The sequence below is a fragment of the Nyctereutes procyonoides genome, unplaced genomic scaffold (genome assembly GCF_905146905.1).
Source record: "Nyctereutes procyonoides isolate TBG_1078 unplaced genomic scaffold, NYPRO_anot_genome, whole genome shotgun sequence".
NCBI classification, from domain to species: Eukaryota; Metazoa; Chordata; class Mammalia; order Carnivora; family Canidae; genus Nyctereutes; species Nyctereutes procyonoides.
In genome coordinates, this window is record NW_026575146.1 from 23,883,194 (window position 1) to 23,905,254 (window position 22,061).

At 38.7% G+C, this 22,061-nt stretch overlaps 1 protein-coding gene across 2 annotated transcripts in view; it reads right to left on the reverse strand.

The window, feature by feature from the left end:
- ROS1 (ROS proto-oncogene 1, receptor tyrosine kinase) overlaps positions 1 to 20,805 on the reverse strand; it is a 119,765-nt gene extending 98,960 nt beyond the window's left edge. For both annotated transcript variants that reach the window (XM_055309559.1, XM_055309560.1), the window contains exons 1-5: positions 20,683 to 20,805; positions 13,118 to 13,162; positions 11,972 to 12,031; positions 10,088 to 10,114; positions 4,677 to 4,737 (exon numbers count right to left, since the gene is read on the reverse strand). In XM_055309559.1, coding sequence (XP_055165534.1) covers positions 4,677 to 4,737; positions 10,088 to 10,114; positions 11,972 to 12,031; positions 13,118 to 13,162; positions 20,683 to 20,805 — 316 coding nt within the window. The remainder of the gene's footprint in view (positions 1 to 4,676; positions 4,738 to 10,087; positions 10,115 to 11,971; positions 12,032 to 13,117; positions 13,163 to 20,682) is intronic.
- Positions 20,806 to 22,061: the final 1,256 nt, after the last annotated feature.

Sequence of the window (22,061 nt, forward strand, 5' to 3'; positions counted from 1 at the left end):
ATTCTATTGTTGCCTTTTCCCCCTGTTGATAGTGTCTGATGATGCACATTTTTTTTTAATTTTCACAAAGTCCAATTTGTCTATTTTTTCTTTCATTGCCTGTGCCTTTGGTTTCATATTCAAGAAGTCATTGCCAAATCCAATGTTGTAAAGCTTTTGCTCTATTTTTTCTTCTAAGATTTTTATAGTTTTAGATCTTACATTTAGGTCATGAATCCATTTTTTCATATGAAATTATGTAAGGGTCCAACTTCATTCTTTTGCATGTAGACATACAATTTTACCAGCATCATTTCTTGAAAAGATTCTCTTTTCCCCATTAAAGAGTCTTGGCACGCTTGTCAGAAATCATTTGACCATCTAAATAGGATTTATTTCTGGACTCTTTTTTCTAGTTCATTTTTCTATATGTCTGTCTTTTTTGCTGGTATCACACTGTTTTGATTACTGTAGCTTATTACTGTAGTAAGTTTGAAATCAGGAAGTGTGGGTCATTTAGCTTTGTTCTTCTTTTTAGGATTCGTTGTCTCTTGAAATTCTATATGAATTTTAGAATGGGTCTTTTTTTAATATTTTATTTATTTATTCATGAGAGACACGGAAAGAGAGGCAGAGACATAGGCAGAGGGATAAGCAGGCTCCCCATGAGGAGTCCAATGCATGTCTGGATCCCGGGACCCCAGGATCACACCCTGAGTCAAAGGCAGATGCTCAACCACTGAGCTACCCAGGGGTCCCAAGAATGGGTCTCTCTATTTCTGCAAAAGATAGTGGGATTTTGATAGGGATTATATTAAATCTGTAGGTTGCTGTGGGTTAGCATTGACATTTTAACTATATTATCTTTCAATCCATGAATATGGGATATCTATGTCTTCTTTGTTTCAGAAATGTTTTACAGTATTTTATTTTACAAGTTTTTCACCTCCTTGGTTAAGTTAGTTCCTAGGCATTTTATGCTTATTGATACTATTGTAAGTGGAATTACTTTCCCAATTACCTTTACAGATTGCTCATTATCGGCAAACAGAAATGCACTGATTTTCATATGTTGACTTTGTACACTGCTACTTTGCTGAATTTATTAGTTCTAACAGTTTTTTGTGCTATCTTTAGCATTTTTTACATATAAGATCATATTACCTGCAAACAAGGATAATCTTCCTTCTTCCTTTCCAATTCGGATGGCTTATTTCTTTTTCCTGCTTCATTGCTCTGGTTAGAACTTGCTGTACTATGCTGAATAGACATGACAAAAGCAAGCATCCTTGCCTTGTTCCTGATCTTAGAGGATTAGCTTTCTTTCATAAAATAACAATCACTACTCTACTTGAGAAAACATAAGTTTTTGTAAGAAGCTTAATATGGCTAAATACAAGCATCCATGATCTCACTCTTCCTGCTTAAAAGTTGATACCATTCTGATAACTATAGATACTGAATCTGGACTAATTAAACTCCTTATTACCAGAATGCTTTGTGACCCAGAAAAAAGAAAGCCATTGTCATCTGAGGTGCTAGCCCACAGAGAGCACAACCCTTCTCTGCTGATTATTCTATTTATGGTTCATTTTTAGCTGTTATACAAGCAAAGCACAGTTCCATTCCCCTCCCCCCCCCACCCCACCCCCGTTTTATGGTTTGAGATAAGAACAAGGATTGGAATATTCTGTGGGAAACCTTTGTCAAAAAATAAAGGACACCTCATTTAAAATGGAGTCAGGAGGACCAGAAGGGGGAGCTCTCACACATACACCTGCATAACCAGCACAAAGAAGGAGGTGAAGAATAGTATTGCCAAGGAGGACATTTTTCGCATAGGAATTTTATCTTTTTTTTTTTCTTTTTAAGAAAAAGAAGGAAGATCCCTCTGTGCCCTAACAACAATGCACTAGCCACTGCGCACAGCCAGTGAAAACTCTTGTTCTTCTCCAGTGAACTTTTGCTCAAAACATCTCTCCCCAATTTCCTCCTTTCCTTTCTAAAACCTGACCTTCCCTTTGTTCTCCAGACTTGCCTGTGGTTTGCCAGTTTGCCATAGTTTGCTTGTCCCGAATTGCAATTCCTTTGCTATTCCCAAATTAACTCATTTTATTGGTAAGATAACTGGCTATTTTATTTTTAAGGTTGACATTTTAAAGAGATGTCCAGTGTGGAGTTGTCAGTGGAGTGAGGAAGAGGATCCAAAGAATCAGAAAGAAGGTAAGTTGAGAACGGGACAGAAGGGACCAGAGTTCCATGAGTAAGTGCAAGTAAATGTAAACTTCACAGCTAACTGGAGACATATGTTTCAAAGCCATGGCAATGTGTACAGAAAATTAGAAGTCAGGTAGGTTTGTTTGAAAATATCAGGACAAGGATCAACAAAACAAGAAAGAGAAGCTGAACTCAGCTGTATACTACTTTCAATACACAGCTGAATGGGCAAGAAAAGGCTCTGGAATCAGACAGCTGGGTTAAAATCAAGTTACTCCCTTTCTAGTTCATCTTCAAGTTCTTCCCCTTTTTTTATGATTTTGTGTATTTATTCATGAGAGACATAGAGAGAGAGGCAGAGAGCCTGCAGGGAGCCTGATGCAGGACTCGATCCCAGGACCCAGAATCATGCTCTGAGCCAAAAGCAGACGCTCAACCACTGAGCCATCCAGGTGCCCCAAGTTCCTCCATTTCTACGTGGTCCCAAGCAAATGTATACACTTTTGTGCCTCATTTTTCCCATCTTTAAAATGGGATAATAATAGTAGTTATACCTCAGAGCTCAAAAAGAGCTAATACCTATAAATTATTTTTAACAGTGCTTGACTCATAAATGCCTAATAAATAATAGTTCTTTTTATTTTAATATATTATTAACTATTACCATTTTTACCATGTGGAAAAGAGACATGGATGATATCTAAGATAGAATAATATAGCAGACTCACAGATAAATGGACCAGGTACTAGATGTGTTACAGCCAAAAACGATCTTAGGTCTATACACAAAAAGATTCATTATAACAAACTAAAGGTGTGGTCTATAAACAAAACTGCCTTTTTTTAGACGTGGTACATCTCATTTGTTATTAGTATGTAGATATTGATCCATAGCCAATGAGAAATTTTAAATAAAGCATTTATTACACTTGTATTTTAACAGACTATATAATTAAGCTGATAATGTAACTTTGGAACGTAAGAAAAGAATGTAAATCAAAGTTTCCCAAGCTTTCCCAGTTCTCCATCCTTAGTTTCTCAGTAATTCTTTTCATAATTCCTTAGACCAAAAGAATTATCTAACAGCCCCATTTATTAAGTATTATAACTTGAGTATGTGTGTCCTTTCAACTCAGCATATGTTTGAAAGAAATAGCACACAAAAATTGAAAGACAATTAAGGCACTTAATCCTTAAATAAAAACAACTGTACATGAATGGGATCTGTGTGCCTATTGGGAACAGCACAATTTCTCCAATATTGTAATTGGATTGGGCACCACCATTCCCATTTCCTGTTCCACACTGAGTTTCTTATGGTACTTGTTTATTTATCACAGCAATTGCCAAAAAACTCACCATTGCAAAGATATGCTATAGAAAGGAATGTAGTGCATTTCATTGTTTATACCATGAACTACCTCCAACTAGTAGTTCCAATGATGTCCAGAAGATGTCAACTATCCTAGGTTTCCCTTAAATGTTCAAAACACACCATGAGGTAGATGCAATGCACTGGGGCACCTCAGTGCACAGTTTGGAAAGCATAGAATATAAATCTTATCCATAGCTAACTCCCACTTCACAGTAGGAAAAGAATGTATCACTATCTCTCCATGGAAATATCGACAAGTTTCTGTCTAAAGAACCAGAAGCAAATCAGGACATTTATAAAGCAAGATCCTCCCAATTTCCATCAGCCACTGAGAGCAAGGAGCAAGCCATTGAAACAAAAGACTACAACTAATGGAAGAATCGATCATTTCTGAGTCTGGGAGGAGCTATCTATCTCCAGTAGGAGGAAGACCCTGGAAATTCTGGAAAAGAAAGCTACTAACATCCAGACCCTGACTTATTAAAGAGCTGGTCCTTCAGAAACCACTAGAGAATTAACATAGTAGGACAAAGCCACTTGGACACACCCAACCTGCTCTGATATCAGAGGGAGTTGGAGACATACACCTAAGTACCCTACTTACTCAAAATCTAAAAGCAAGAAGCATAGCTTCTATACATTCAGTAAATTTCCCAGAGCCTTATAGGGAGTCATGCCTATAGTAGGTACTCTATTGACCAGCTAGTAGATGAATAATTAAATGCACACTAAATAAAATTCTCCTGTGCTTTTGGTTCATTAAAATAGTGGCATTTCCTGATACCAAGTCTGTGTAGGATCCATAGCTGTCTCTTTCCCTAAGATAGAAGTGATTTCACTTACTGAACTGAGGGCAAAACGTCAAATTCTAAACGTCAGTCAGATACTGTGTCTCCTCTATTTTGCTCTGAAAGAAGAGTCTTGCTGAGTTTCCATCACAATGGCTTCCACATCTGAAATGATTGAATTTTTCCAACATATGTATATATTTTTTATACATGTGAGAGTCCAGATAGTTAGAGAGATGGCCCAATCTCCTTACATAAGCATGGGTCCCTAGAGTGGCTTGGAGTATTTTCAGTGACCATTGCATAGGTCTGCTTACCTAGCACTTCTGCTTCGAAAGCACCTTCAGCGCTGCTGCAGCCCACCTCGCACGATTCTCGCTGGAAGTCAGAGAGCAGCCACGTCAGTGCAGCCTTGGTCCTACTTTTGCTGATACATTTCAACTACCTTGTGTGAAATTCAAATGCCTGGTATATAACTATACCTGCATATCAATTATTTCAACTGCAATACTTTAGGTTTCCAGTTGAACACAACCTTTCAAACCTTTTTGACCATGTCCCCAAATTCCAAAACACATTTAACCAAACAACACAGGACACACACATGTTGGGGGAAAAAATCTTGAATAGTACTTACTTTTTTCTCCTTTTTTAAGTTTTAGGGAGATATATTCCATTTGCCATAAAATTCACCCATTTAAAGTACACAGTTCAGTGGGTTTTGGTATATTCACAGAATTGTGCAATCATCATTACAATTGAGTTTTAGAACAAGTTGGTCCCATCAAGAAATCCCATACCTGTGATGCAACCATACATGTTCTCTTCTAGTCTGTTCTTCCCTTTTGTTTGTTGTGACTCTTTATTTGTTAAATTGATTTCATGACCCTCTAATGAGTGACACCCCAGAGTGTGAAAAAGCACTGAGCTCAACAATACAATGATCTGTTTGCCACCTTGGTCAAAGGTTTAGTGAGTTAATAACCTAAAACTGTAGCCTAAAATGATGCCTATTTATTTTATACATCCATGCTTTCCTTCAGAAATTAAAAATGGATTAGTCCATTTTATAGTAACTTGAACATTTTAATGAATATCTTAGTACTAATGTTACATTTTAAGGTCTACGAAAAGTGATTAACATTTTACTTCATTAACTGAAAAGAGGTAAACATTTTCGTGACTGTGATACAAATTGCCTGCAACTCTTAACAGTTGTATTAGCATTCATTCATTCACTCATAAGAAAGAAGGAGGGAAGGAAGGAAGGAAGGAAGGAAGGAAGGAAGGAAGGAAGGAAGGAAGGAAGGAAGGAAAAGAAAGAAAGAAGAAAGAAAAGAAAGAAAGAAAGAAGAAGGAAAGAAAGAAAGAAAGAAAGAAAGAAAGAAGGAAGGAAGGAAGGAAGGAAGGAAGGAAGGAAGGAAGGAAGGAAGGAAGGAAGGAAGGAAGGAAGGAAGGAAGGAAGAAAGAAAGAAAAGAAGAAAGAGAAAGAGAGAGGGAGGGAGGAGGGAGGAGAGGAGGGAGGGAGGGAGGAAGAAGAGGAGAGGAGATGAAAAGAGAAAAAAGCTTTTGGAGAAAAAGCACAAATTGTAGGACTATAACATAATTTGCAGATATGATACCTAGGACAACACGCTATTGTTTCTCATGGTGATAGTAGAAACCATGACACAATACATTTGCCCTAAACATCCCGGTAATTTGCAAATACCAGCTGTACATTGTTTGACCTGTTCACTCAAGGGAAGTGCAGACTGATAAGCTCAGGTTTGCTTAGTTAAGGATTAATTTAAATATCTCAGTCTAGTTCCAGATTATTTATCTTAAGGATTTAGTATACTTTTCACGTCCTTTTTGCAGGTTTCAGTAAAATACATTCAACATATTCATTAACTGCAGAGAATAAACATACCAAGTAGCAACAAATTTGTCATGTAACATGGAATTTTTTTTTCCAAGAAGTAAAACCAAGGAAGGAGAAAGGAAATAGAATGGTGTTTATTTGGAAATATTGCTAGTCCTGAATATCCAGTAAATTGTGGGTTGGGTTTATTTTCCTTGCATTATTTCAGAAGAAAATATATAATAAAATTCTGATCTATCTAGGAGTTTAAATGCTTGGTTACATTGTGAAGCTTGTATCTTTTTCAGCTTTATTGAGATATAATTGACATATAGATTATTTAAGGTATACAACATGTTGGTTTGACACATTTATGTTTTGCAAAATGACTACCACTATAGCATTAACTAACATCTCCATCCTATCCCATACTTTACCATTTCTTTTTTGTGATGAGGATATTTAAGATGTACCTCCTTGGCAACATTCAGGTATAGAATGCAATATTACTAGCTATAATCATCACACTGTACATTAGATCCCCAGAACTTGTCAATGTTCAAACTGAAAGTTTATATTCTAAGGAGTTTAAATGTTATATCAAGTGGGGGCAACACTTAAATTAGATTCCTTCCTCTCTCTCTCTCTCTCTCTTATCTAACATTGCACTTAGAATTATGAGATTAGGGATCCCTGGGTGGCGCAGTGATTTAGCGCCTGTCTTTGGCCCAGGGCGCGATCCTGGAGACCCGGGATCGAATCCCACGTCGGGCTCCCGGTGCATGGAGCCTGCTTCTCCCTCTGCCTGTGTCTCTGCCTCTCTCTCTCTCTCTCTCTCTCTCTCTGTGTGACTATCATAAAAAAAAAAAAAAGAATTATGAGATTAGCTAGTGCTCAAATGGCCTAGAGAGAATCTAAAGGTAGTGGGATTTAAGGAATTCATGTAATCTGAGCCCAAAGCCCCAGGATCAGGCATTTATACAGTGTATTCCAAGCTACTAAAATACCATCCCAACTACAGGAACTACGCTTGTGCTTCCCAAGGCCTCCATCAGTCTGCTGTCCCTGTTTTGGTCCATACTTATTTCTCCCATAGTAGTAAAACCACCTTTCTCACCATCCCCCTGGCTCTACTCCTGTAATCATCACACTGGCACATGTGCTGGCAATGCCTTTTCTTACTCCTATAACACAAAGGGGACCTACCCACTTCCTGGGATGCCCCCAGTACAGCCTCTCCATATGAATTGTGGCTTCCCTTCCCTTCCCTTCTTCCCTTCCCTTCCCTTCCCACCATTCATTCATTCATTCAAAAAATGTTTATCGAGTACATATTGTGTGTGTGTGTGTGTGTGTGTGTGTGTGTGTGTGTGTGTGCCAAGCACTGGTTTAGGCTTTAAGGAACTGGCCATGAGCAGAACAGACACGTCCCCCCCACCTTTGTGGAATCTATATTCTCTAGGAAGAGTACATTCAATAACTGAGTAAAAAAATTTTTTTAAATAAAATACACTTAGATAATTAAAAGTGCTATGAAAAAAAATAATAAAACAAGTTTAAAGGCATAAGGCATGACTAGGCAGGAAGGAGACTTCGTCTCATTAGGATACTCAGGAAGAACCATGCAGAGAAGACCCTGGAGCAAGGACCAGAGTGATTGCAAGAATCCGGGCTCGCAAGGGTCTTAAGGACAAAAGCTGGGAGGCAGAAATGTGTCTCCCATACTCAGAAGAGGGAAAGGCAGGTGTGGCAGGAGAGGGAACAGGGGTAGGGGTGCAAGGTGAGGCAGGGGAGCCTGCCAAAGGTAGTTCGCAATTTTTTCTCATATGGCAACTTGAAGCCATAAAAAGGTTTTTAGGAGCAATGTGATCTAATTTGTGTTTTTAATTATCAGAAATAAGCCATTTCGCTGGCCAACATCATTTGCCAAGTTATGGCTTGCTAAGCTAACTCTTCCAATACTATTTCCTCTAAGAAACATGTGCAGAAATTCCCAGCTTCCTAAATTGAATGAAGCGTTAATGGTTGAAGTTTGATCCCCTGCAGGTGTGAGTACCTGAGTTAAAACCTCTGTGTGCCCATATAAGTCTCAACCTCTCTATCTAGAGAGCATGTATTGCTGTTCAGTTCCATTTTATTTAAAGTGTAAAATAGCAAAAGTATGCAAAGAAAAGAACAGAAAAACTATGTAAGTTATAACACTGAGAGAAAAGATGTACATCACATAAACACAGACGATGGGGCAGCGTACTGATCACCAGGGAGCTACCACATTAGAAATCCAATCTTGGGGGACACCTGGGTGGCTCAGTGGTGGAGCTTCTGGCTTCGGCTTAGGTCGTGATCCCAGAGTCCTGGGATCAAGTTCCACATCGGGCTCCCTGCATGGAGCCTGTTTCTCCCTCTGACTATGTCTCTGCCTCTCTCTCTGTGTCTCTCATGAATAAATAAATAAAATATTTTAAGAGAAGAAAAAAAGAAAGAAAGAAAGAAAGAAAGAGAAAGAAGGAAAGAAGAAAGAAAAAAAGGAAGAAAGAAAGAAAAAGAAAGAAAGAAAGAAAGAAAGAAAAAGAAAGAAAGAAAGAAAAAGAAAGGAAAGAAAGAAAGAAAGAAAGAAAGAAAGAAAGAAAGAAAGAAAGAAAGAAAGAAAGAAAGAAAGAAAGAAAGAAAGATCCAATCTTGGGCTGCTTCAGTGTTTGAGAGGCTTGAACTCTCTGACTTTCTTAATACAATCTTCCCAGGGATGGTTTTGGGAGGAGGGTGGTAATGTTACTTTAATCACATAAAAGTATTCTCAGGCAGTTTTTGTTTTTTAAACCTCAATCAGGAAAGACATAATTGTTTGTTTGGTTTTTTTTTTACATAGGGAGTGAATTCTCCCCCCCTGTTTTACCTCTTCTTAGCCAACCTTGACCCCTTTCCATCTACTCCCCAGGAAACATTCCTCAGGTACAGAGTAAGAAGAGACTATTGAGAAAATGTTTCAATGTAACATTTTTTGTTGTTTATTTTTTATTCTCTAGTAAAAAGTAATTTTTCTATTTTACTAATGGCTGATGTTTATGCTCCTTTCCCAGGCAGAATGAGGTAGTCCTTTGGTTTCAAGGACACTTAAATAGAATACAACCTAGGTTTTACACTGAGAAATACTGTATTTTCTTCATAAACATCTATGGTTGGCCTAAAACTAATTGAGTGCCATAGAATCCAGAACAATTGAAGAAGATCAAGCAGGAAAAGATCAAAATCCCTGAAGTCTTTCTGAAAAGGAGGAGAAAATCCAGTCGGGGGGGGGGGGATCCCCATGGGAGGAAGGAGTTGAGAAAAGAGACCTGAGCCACCAGAGTCAGCATGAAGATAGTTATTATCATAGCAGGGGAAAAAAATTAAAAATCATATATTTTAAAAGCAGTGCTTTAAAATATTGTCAAAGCACTTTGTTGAATAAGGAAGAAAATTGCAACTACAGTGTTCTTTTTTAATATACCATATTTAATGATGGACCACTGTGATTTATAGGGAAGAAGATGAAATCTTCTAGATGTGTCCCCTCCTCTCTCCTCCCCACCACCCTTCCCCTACCACCAGGCTCCCAGAATTAGAACCTGTCCAATCAGATTAGAGCAGCAAATATGTATATATGTGAATAGGTGTGTATACATACACACATATATATGCACACTGGTATATAAAACAGCAAGTATTTGTGTCAAAAATGGAATCTTACAGTCATTTTCATACCCAGATTAATAGCATTCCCACAAGGAATATTTTTGAGCACTGAGATTTAGTCAGGCTTCCTAATTCTTATTTTAATAGCTTTTTAAATATAAGAGATAAAGACATTGGGGTTTGATGACATCCTTTTTGTGATTGTCAACTCACCTCACAAACAGTGTCATAGGTGTCGTTCTGCATAGAGAAAAAGAAAAGTGAAATCACTTAAAATCCTTAAGGTTGTAAATAATTTTAATGACACTATTGCTATATATTTCCTTTAAATAAATTTCTTGCCCCACCATTGACAAACAGCCAATAAAAACAATCAAAATCAAGGAGCCCAGAGCTGGGCCTTTGATCCAGGCAGGCCACTGTATGAACATATGCTTACGGTTAAGTGACAGACGCTTGATTTCAGCTCAGGTCATGATCTCAGGGTCGTAAGATGGAGCCTCAAGTCAGGCTCTGCACTGAGCTGGAACCTGCTTAAATATTCCCTCTCTCCTCCTCCCTTTGCCCCTCCCTGCTCATCACTCTCTAATATATATATATATATATATATATATATATATATATATATATATATATATTTATGCATCACTGGAAAAATGGTGGAGTTAGATTACCTACCACAGATTACTTTAGTAATCCAGGTAATCCTTAGTAATTCTCAGGTTAGAGAATGAAGAGGTGTTGGCAGATGCCCACTGGAGACAGAACTGGAAATGAAAACCACCAATAGCTCTAGCTAGCAAAGGCCATTAGGTTCCTCTGCCCAGACTGTCTGCTCCGGTGCCCACTCTACCGCCCAGACTGCTGCCAGCAACACGTGGTACTTCCCAGTCATTCACTCAGCAAGTGCTATCTGAGCACCTGCTGTGTGCCCCTCATGGTGTTCCGTGAAGTAGACACAGTGTGAGCAGAAGGAGAGAGACCCACTCTGATGTGCTTACACGTCAGAGCAAAAGACAGCAAACACAGGCCTAGACTAAATGATGATTTCAACTGAAATTGGTAAAAAGTGGTACCAAAGAAAGGTAAAATATTTTTAGAATGTGTAATAGTTCCCAAATCCAGATAGCGCCCGCTCCACTGTTTGGTAACTTCCATACTATGGGGCACATAGTCACAAGAGTGAGAGCAGCCCTAGGCCTGTGATAGAGACCTGGGGACAGACCACACAAGGAAAGCTGTGAGCACCATTTGTAGGGAGAAGTTAATATCCTTATTTAAACCTCAATGATATAGTTTCACTATAGAAAACAGAATTAGGATTACCCCAAATTACCATGACTTAACCTCAGACCTGAACAACCTGAACAAAGGAACTCACTTTTAATAAAATTTGTATTCATTAGACCAGAGTAATTACAGTGTATGGAGCATTATCCTTGGAAGGGAGGTTCTATCACGATCCTAATTTATTGACAAGGAAAGTGAAGTATGTTAACCAGTTTCACACTAAGTGGCAAAACTGGGATAAATTAAAGATAAAAAATAAAGTACGTGGGGATGTATTTTCTACCTAGAATGGAATAAACGTAGGGCTTTGTGACCTCTGCATTTGATTGCTGCCATGTTCTCTGCAGAGAAACTTCGAACATGATCTAGGGCCTCGCTACCCAAAGTGTAACCAGGGGACTACAAGCATCGCATCACCTGGGAGCTTGTTACAGGTACAGAATCTCACATCCTGGCTCAGGTTGACAGAATCAGAATCTGCATCTTAACGAGATCCTTAGATCTCGTTACTTTAAAATTTGAGAAGACTAGGAAATTTGACAAATGCCTGACATTCTACCAAAAGGCCTTTCTGGTTTGGAGCAATTGAGCATCCATCCCGGGGTTCCACGGTTTGCATTAACCTGCCTTGGTCCCCAGTTGCATTAAGAGCGTTTATCTCCATGTATCACTCGGGCCATCATACTTTTCCTTTAGAATCAAGCAAACGAACTGAAAGCCAATGGAAATTCAAATCGGAATCCTCTTAGGTAACTTTTCTCTTGAAGGCAGTATTAGTATCAAAACAGAAACATAACTAATACTTACACACTTTAAAGCACAATTTTCCTGATCTACAGAGTTCCAAAAATGACATCCTTGGATACACTGCAAGAATAAGAAGAAACAAAGGTAACTAAAAAAGTGTGACTTTTGTCACTTGATAGTGCAACGTAGTAACAGAAAGTATTTTAGAAATAAGTATCTAGGGAATCCCTGGGTGGCTCAGCAGTTTAGTGCCTGCCTTCAGCCCAGGGCATGATCCTGGGGTCCTGGGATCGAGTCCCACATCAGGCTCCCTGCATGGAGTGTGCTTCTCCCTCTGCCTGTGTCTCTGCCTCTCTCTCTCCCCCTGTCTATGTCTCTCATGAATAAATAAATAAAATCTTTTAAAAAAAAGAAAGAAAGAAGTATCTACCCAGGATTCTGTGGCCTCAAAAGGATCAGGGCCTTTGGAATTCTAAGCAGAGTTCTCATATTGGCAGGCAGAGCAGGGCTTGGTGTGATTCATTGCAGGGCAGCTGGGTTGCTGAGTGGAGGTGGAGTAGGCAGGGCTAGAACCCGGAGAGCACCCAACATTCAGAGAGCACACTGTCTACTGGGTGGCGGGCAGCAGATAAAATCCTAGACAGCCTGACATTGAGCATATCGTGAGTCCTTGCCATGTCCTTACACAACAAACAAAACCGAAAACTGGAGACTCAACCAGAAGGCAGCCTATCGAAACCTTAATAGGTCAACAGTCTGGGGAGTCTGCTCATGTTTATATATTTTGAGTCACTAAACACTTGTTGAATAAATGAATACAGGTGCAGAAAAGTAATAAAACCATAAATGTAATTGTTGGAAGAAACACTGGAGACCATCTAATCCAACCCTCTCAGATAACACATAATAAAACTAAGTCTCAGAAATATTAACTAATTTGCCCAAAGCCACACAACAATGTAGAATCAAAATCACGAAGTTGGATTAGTCTTGTGTTCTTTCCTCTTCGACACACTGTGCCTGAGTTCGTTTTTGAATATTCTGGAACACAGACTTCTCACTATTTCCAATTGAACTTCCTCCATTAAGGACAAACAAATGAGACTTTACTTAGGAACTATTCTTATTGTAATAAAACCTGACCATTGTCCCATTTTTATCAATGCAAACACTATAAACTTCCTGACAATGGAAGTGATTACTCACCGGTTCACTCAGATTAAATGGCGCGCCAATGTCAAGCTGCCGGCCCTGAAGTGAAGAAGGAGATCATAAATATGTTCAGTACAACTACCACACCTTTTTGGAAAAAAAAAAAAAAAAAAAAGCTTCACGGAATAGTGGTGCCTCCTCCGTGTTTTCTAACCATAAAGTACAATGCTTTAAAGCCATTGAATCAGTCATGAAATCTGGTAAAATGCTAGTGCAAATTATAAGATGGAAAGCCTAAGAACTCTACAGAAATGATCAAGGCAGGAAGGGGGCCTTGGCTGTCAGGAGTGGTTAAGGACAATGGACAGATTCTCACACGGTATTAAATAAGTCTGTGCCTTTAGTCAAGTCATCAAGTCAAAAGACTTGTGGATTAAAGAAGAATAATGTTCAGAATTTTTTAAAGCAGTCTTACTAAGAAGAGTGAAAAAAAATACAAATTCAGAATTTTACATATAGTAAAATGTCAGATTATTCTGGGGTTTGTTTTTCCTCATGTTTTCACAAATGTTAAGAACTTTCTGGGCTGGGAGAGAATCAAAGAAATAGGAACCAAGAGGGGGCGAAATCTATAAATTGTTCATCCTCTCCCTGGTTGTGATGTGAGCAGAGTCCTTGATAAACAGAAAGGCTTACAAAGAATGGCAATACTAGGCCCATGATGATCAGACGTGTGCCTGAATAGTGTTACATGAATGGGATCTAATCGTCAGCCGGCCCCACTGACTGAGAATTATGAGCACTAAGTGAATATTCCTAGCACCTCTCCTTGGTACTGCTCAGAACCTCCCCTGAAAAGTTCTGGATTTGAACTATTGAATTAAAGAGACGATGGATCCAACAAGGAGCACGCCATCTGTCCTTGGCTGACTCAGCACTATAAGCAACGTGTGTTCCAGGAGATGGGAGAAAATCCAAAGGGGCCCTGAAAGTGTTTTGTTGTTGTTGTTGTTGTTGTTTAAGATTGATTGATTGATTGATTGATAGAGAGAGAGAGCACACACGTGTGAGCAGGGGGTGGAGTAGAATCTTGAAGCAAACTCCCAGCCCAGCAGGGAGCCAGAAGTGGGGCAATGGGGCTCAGTCCCACAACCCATAAGATAATGACCGGAGTGGAAACCAAGAGCCAGACACTTAACTGACTTAGCCACCCAGCTCACACCGACACCCCTCGCCACATGGTTTAAGCATCTCTTGAGGCCCTTCTGAATAGCCTGCACTTTTCAGAGGGAAGAGAAGATCTGTTTGTTAGTAAGTTTCACTGAGCCTTGTCTCCCCTTCCAGGTAAATACCATTCATTATGCCCTGCACTCTATCCTTAGTACCTAGAACAGTCCAGAGGGATGAGGTGTTCAATAAATACATATTGAAGGAATAAATCCATGAATTCCACGTGGCCTGTTACGTAGGCTGCTCCAGAAGTCCTATCTCTTGGAAACCTCATCCAGTGGCATTGTGGGGGTTTACTTGAGAAGTAATCAGATGCAGGAACCAAAGAACCAATGTTGCCTTTTCCCCTCTCATTTGCTGGTGTCAATGAAGATTCCTCTAACCTCTGTTCCCTAACCACTTATATTTGTAGAGAAAGGAGAAGCATGCTTAATATGTTTTGTTTTTAGATAATAAGTACTTAGAGAGTAAGAATTGTATCTTTTAGATTAATTTTGCAGCCATGGGCATAATAGTGCTTTGTTTTTCCATGATTTTGTTCAAGAAGAAGCTTTTGATTCCCCTTTATATGATTGAACCACCATCATATACTATCAAGTCCAAGAGTGAATTTGCAATTACATTTTTTTAGATCCCTTCAAACATCCATTAGCTCATAAAAACAAAACAGTGGTTGCTGGGTAGTTTCTACATTCCATTTTAAACAGTAGGCCTTAAAAAATTAAAAATTAAAAATAAAAAAAATAAACAGTAGGCCAACAGAAGATGTTTCTTGGTGACCATAAAGTCACATTGTAACTGTATTGAGTCTTTTCACTGGCAGCCTTCAAGATTAAATTTAACAGGCTGAAGGGAGAGCCCATCTTGGGCATGGTAGCCTCATGAGTCAGGTCAATGGGGTTCTATGAAGCAGATTTTGACAACCTCTGTCCTTATCATCATTATAGCTACCATTCAGTGAGTATTTCCTATGTTCCAGGCACACTGCAAGGTGTTTTACACTAAATCTCATTCAACATCTCAACAGCTAGATGTATTAGATATGTATTAATTCCATTATACACATGAGACACAGGGAAGTTTAGTGAATCGCCCAAGAGTTAAAATTTAAAGAAGGTTGAGAGTTGCCTCAAGAGCCTGTGCTTTTTCTTAACCAAAGCACTTGCCTCCCATAATCTGCACCAAATTCACAGTCCTCACTTTGCATTTAGGATCCCCACCAGTCTACCTTAGTTCTACCTCCTCCAATGTTCTGCTTAAAACACACAATCCCAGTCCTGGGTCTTAAATCTTCTTACCCCATACCTACATCTTGACACAAGCTTGTCTCTCCTGCCCCCCTCAGCTGGAACTAATTTCATTCCTTTACTTCCTACACTGATAAATGAAACAGAGCAGAGTGGTCTGCATTTTGGTCCCATACGTGACACTTGCTCCTGATGTGATATTTTCAGTTACCTGTGCTAAGTATTCTCACCTGGCACAGAAGGAAGATAATATTGAGTGCATTAGCCCTGTGAGGGTTCAAGTAAGTAATGGATTACTATAGTACAGTGCCAAGCACTTGGAAACCTATTAGCAATATAATGTGTAAACTTGCTATAAATAGCTTTTTCTAGACATATCTCCAGTGAGTTGTGCAATCATCTTTTCAGATACATTTCTTGATGCTCAACTGTACATGATAGTGCTGGTTTATCCTAACTTTGCCAGCTATAAATGTTTTTATCTTTGCCAATTTGATGAAAGAAAAGTTGATCATTCTGCAACTCTGTGGCTGCTATGAGGTTCCACATCTATTACATGCATGTTCGCCATTTCTGTTTCTTCTGTTTTGAAGTAGGTCTTCATGTTCTAAACTTATTTTGAATACTTTTTTATATATAAGGGTTGGTAAAATTCTGTTCATCATATGTAGTCCTTCTTCCTTTTTTGGCTTTGTTTTTCTTGTATTCTATTTATTGTCAAATTGTTTCTAAAGTAGTTAAATTATTAGTAATTTCTTTTAGAGATTGTGTATTTATGAGGCAGTTTTCTTAAGGCATTTCCACTCCAAGATTGTAGAAATATTCATCCCTAATTTATTCTAATATATCTATGGGGTGAAGTCTTGTTTTGTTGTTTGTTTGTTTGTTTGTTTTTAAATCATAGTATTTTTTAATACCTCCCAGAGTCTATTTGAATCTGGTAGTTTTATGAGGAATTCAGTTTTTAAAAATTGGCCGAAATTTTTTTAAAGGCTTTATTTTGGGGGCACTTGGATGGCTCAGTTGGTTAAGCCTCCAATTCTTGGTTTGGCTCAGGTCATGGTCTCAGGGTCATGAGATTGGGCTCTGTGCTCAGCGGAGGAGTCTGCTTCTTTCTTTCTCTCTCTCTCCTTCTGCCCTTCCCTCTGCTTGCTTGCTCTCTCTCCCAAATAAATAAAGCCTTTTTTTTATTTTTTAAAAGATTTTATTTATTTATTCATGAAAGACGCAGAGAGAGAAGCAGAGACATAGGCAGAGGCAGGGAGAAGCAGGCTCCCTGCAGGGAGCCTGGTGTGGGACTCGATCCCAGGACCCTGGGATCACACCCTGAGCCAAAGGCAGATGCTCAACCATTGAGCCACCCAGGCATCCCTAAATAAAGTCTTTAAGAAGGACTTTATTTTCTTAGAGTAGTTTTAGATTTGTAGTGTAACTGAGATTAAGATACAGAGATTTCCCAAATACCTCCTGCTCCCACCCATGCATAGCCTCCCTCATTATCCACATCCTCACCAGAATAATTCAGTTTTTACTAAGTATAAATCAGCACATACACGATTATAATCACCCAAAGTCCTCAGTTTACCTTGGGGCTCACTCTTGGAGTTGTATATTTTGTGGGTTTGGACAAATGTATAGGGACATGTATCCATCACTATTATCATACAGACTAGTTTCCCCATTTCTAACAATCCTCTGTGCTCTCCCAGTTCATCTCCCCACCACAAACAGACCCACTCCTGGTAACCACTGATCTTTTCATTGTCTCCCTGGTTTTGCCTCTTCTAAAATGTCATATGGTTGGAATCATCCAGTATGTAGTCTTTTTAGGTTGGCTTCTTACACTTAGTATAAGACTTTACGGTTTACTCCATGTCTTCTCATGGCTTGAAAGCTGATTTCTTTTCAGCTCTGAATAATATCTCATTGTCTGGATGTGCCACAGTTTACTTATCCATTCACCTGCTGAAGGAAGGTGTTATTTTTTTTTATTCTAAATGAACAGCCTCACTTTGGTTTGAATTGCCATCTTTATCATATTCCACACTCTTTTATGTGGCATGGCTTAACTCCCAGGCTGTATTCTAGTTTTTTACATCCCTACGCCAATACAAATTGTGCTAGTTTCTGGACATTTTATGGCATTTTTGGATTCTGACTTCATTCTATTGTCTTGCTATAAAGTGATGTATTGATACACAGGAATGCTATTGATGTTTATACTTTTTTAACAGGATAAACTTCTGAACTCTTGTTTCTTTTTTTTTTTTTTTTTTGAACTCTTGTTTTTAATAGTCTTTCATTGAACTGAATTGATACTTCCAACAGAGCATTTCTCAACACTAGTTCCTCAGTTGTTGGGACTTGTCACTCAAAAAAAAAGGGGGGTTTTGTTGCCAAAGAAGATCAGAAAATTATGATTAAACAAAGTCATTGAGGGACACCTGGATGGCTCAGTGGTTGGGCTTCTGCCTTTGGCTCAGGGTGTGATCCTGGAGTCCCGGGATTGAGTCCCACATGGCGCTCCACTCGAGGAGCCTACCTCTTCCTCTGCCTGTGTCTCTGCCTCTCTCTGTGTGTCTCTCATGAATAAATAAAATCTTTAAAAAAAAAAAAAGTAAAGCCATTAATAGGCTATGAGTCTACACAGAACTGACAAAAAGCATTTCCATAAACTGTTGGACCATGAATCTCTTTTGTTTTTCATTAAAGGATGCCACAATACTCGTGTTCTGAAGAACATTCATTACTGCACAAATAAATCAAAAATTTCAAGTCAGTTAATACATTCAACTTATATATACCCTCAATTGATATAGAACTACTCATGCTCAAGCATAGAACCATGATTTGTGCACATTTGAACAGCAATCCTAACATTCCTTTATATAAGACTCTTTGTGTTTCTTTTTAAAAAGCAAAGATGCCTCAGTATCAAGAACAACTGAGTGAAATCAAAGCTGACCTTCACAGCAAATGTCCAGGCTAAAAAGAGTGGAACACACACACACACACACACACACACACACACACACACACATACACACACAGATGCAAACAGTATCCTGAACTCCAGCACTTTACATGTCCTTTCCCTTGATCCACGGCTACGTTCACTGTTCATTCACCTGTGTGGGAGGCCCAGATGGAGAACAAGTATTACAGTCACCAGGCAAATTGGCAGACCGTGTCTCTGGCAGGGGCCACCATGTTGACTGTGCCTGTGTCTGTAGGTGTTGAGCGGAAGGCAGTGCAACAAGGGAACAAACGCTCTACTCCTACTGCCTGAAACCCAGGAGCCCACACAAAGATAAGACAAAACTAAACTTAACTAAAAAAAATGAAACAAAATAAAATAAAACAAAACGGAGACCACAGTAATGGAAACAATCAACATCAGTTTTGATAGTTAAGAGGAAATTCACAGAGACTGGTAGTACATTTATAGAATGGAAGTATTCTAAATATAGTGAAGACCCTGTTTCCATAAAAGCTTTGGGGTATAGGAAAAACTTACAATGTCATGTTACATGAAAAAGATGAGTGTACAACGGTATGTAATATATATATACATATTTGAAGAAAAAATACTTTTTCCTTTATTCTTCTCTACTTCTCTGTCTTATAAATATTTTACAATGAATATATGTTCTTATTATAATTGGGGAAAAATTTTAAATTTTTCAATAAATAATACATTTAATAGTCTCATTGTTCCATTTTTAAGTTAGGATGACAACTATAAAGTCCTCACGCATACAATTCCACATTAATGCCAGTGAGATCTGCAACAGTGATTTATATAAAATATTAAACTACTGGGTGCCTGGATGGCTCAGTCAATGAAGCATCTGCCTTCAGCTCAGGTCATGACCTCAGGGTCCTGGGATCTGGCCCTGCACTGGGCTCACTGCTCTGCGGAGAGTCTGCTTTTCCCTCTGTTTCTGCCCCCCCACCCCATGCTCTCTCTCTAACAAATAAATAAAATCTTTTTAAATGAATAAATTAATTAAATTAAAGACCAAGCTTTTTTTAAAAAAAGTGCTATTATCCATAGAAAGCTTAAGTGGTGCTTTAATCTCTAGTTTAAATTAAGCCAGAAGAATGTAACAAATAATTATCTTTTTTCTTTTTTCTTTTTTTTATCTACCACAGACTTCTACCTCCGTACTTTAGCCTAACAATGAGTAGTGTATTTGGTACTTTTATTATTCTAAAAAGTAGAACTAGAAGTGGTGTAACATGTAAGCTATCATGCTATTTCCTTTGTCTTTAGATAAGAAGAATGCATCTTTCCCTGGCTAGAATGTATTTGGTTTTTACAGCTGATTCAGTGGTTGTTTTAAGCACAACTAAGTCACAATAAGTGAAAGATACAAAACAATTTATATGAGAAGGATATCCAAAAAAAAGCATTACCGAAAAAATTATAAGTGCACAGATAAAAGTAAAGAAACTTAAAAACAGGATCCCTGGGTGGCGCAGCGGTTTAGCGCCTGCCTTTGGCCCAGGGCGCGATCCTGGAGACCCGGGATCGAATCCCACGTCGGGCTCCTGGTACATGGAGCCTGCTTCTCCCTCTGCCTGTGTCTCTGCCTCTCTCTCTCTCTCTGTGTGACTATCATAAATAAATAAAAATTAAAAAAAAAAGAAACTTAAAAACAATTCTTGCTTTTCAAATAAGATGTGTTCTGTATCTGCACTTGCTTCCTTGGGCATTTACCGACCCATACAACCATCCATCCACGGTGTAAATAGTACTGCTGTCTGCAACTAGCAGGCATTGCCTTGTGGCCAAACTTATTTCTTGCTTCAAGATGAACACAAATCGTTTTGTAATAAATGAGTTTAAATTGGTATTTTTAAAGCATGCAAAATTCATCACACAGAAGCTCAATTCCTATGTCCCTTCACTGAAAAAAAAAAAAATCTATCAACAGATAAGGAAATAAAATAGCCCTCCTCTATCTTCTGTAATTAAAAATATTCCAAACTCACTCTGGGGGAAAAAAATCTTTCTTGCCTTGCTACCACTTCTCATGAGATTTCTCATAAAGAGACAGTAATGGACTCAGTTTTAACAAGCTGAAGTCTACATGTTCCAGGTCTTACAAAGACAAATATTAGACCAGCAAAACTTACCAGGTTAGTTACACATGACTTTAGGCAGCTGTTTAAAACTGTGCACTGTATCACAGAAATCCATATGCAGCCAAGAGTCGCAAAATTGACAGAATTCAGAATGAGCCAGCAAATGTTCTTCATCACTCCACCAATGGCGATTTTTAGATGACTGTTCTTCTCATTTTCTCCATCCCACTATATCAATTCTTTTAAGTTTCAGTTGAAAGAGTGGCCAGTGGAGTTTGGGGGTCTTTTTGACATGTTATAATATCTTTGCCTGTTAAAATAATATTTAGACCATTTACTTGAGACCTTTGTGTCCTAGATAGCTGGCAAGTTTCACATAAGAGCTATCTCATAATTGAGTTTCCTTTAATTCTCATAAGGAAAGTCACCCACCGTCTGAAGTTTAGATCTTAGAAGTGCGCTTTGTTCGGGAAGCAAACAACATACAAAATGCAAACTGCATTTCAGCAAACGTGTGACACACGCACCATCTGAAACTGCAGCACTTCGGATCATCCACCACTTCACTTCTTTGAGGTTGGTTCGGCTTTGCAGGAAACTGGGGTTTTGACCATCTCTGCTGCAGCAAACAGTGACACAAACATAATGAAGAATTACCAGAAAAATAGAGTCAGATGATGCTGCAGAGGGGGAAAGCAGAGCCCTTTGAAAGCAAATACATATTTTAAAATTAAAAAGCAAACAAAACTGAAATTAATAGACAAATACTCTGAGGGTGAGTCCAAGACCAGGAAGTTTGTCAGAGTACCTTGAGAACTTCACTACATATTAACTAAAATACCGCCTTATCAAGACTATTGAGACACAGAGCTGAAACCAGCTACCACAGACCTAAGATATGCACAAGAGTAGCTGTCTTAAAAAGGAAATATTGTACAAATTTCAATTAGCCTAGCATCAAGATAAAGTTAAGGATTTGAAACCCAGCAAGGTACAGAAGTGAGTCATTCTGGAGAGCTACTTTTTAGTTTGCTGAGGATTAACCCTTTCAGGCCCGAGAGTTGTGTGTTGGTGTCCTTTTTTATGACTTAAGTATCAAATAAACCTCCATGTCTTCTCAAATAAATTATATTAATGTTACTTAAGCTTTACTTATTGGCATGGAGTTCTCACCATGAGCCAAACACGCATGGGCTTTGTTTGGGGGGGGGGGGGCGTTGGGGGGGAGGGTTGAGCTGAACATCTTAGAGCAAATGTTGACAAAACTGGTGTACAGCATACAGACAAATGGTACCGACTCAAGAATAGGCCCCTAAAACTTGCTCTCTTGAGAAAATTCCCACTGTCCACCGGATCTTTGTTCATTTTCTGTATTTTAAAGGCTGTAGCTTAAAGAATATACAACTATCTGATTTCTCAGTCAGAAAGAG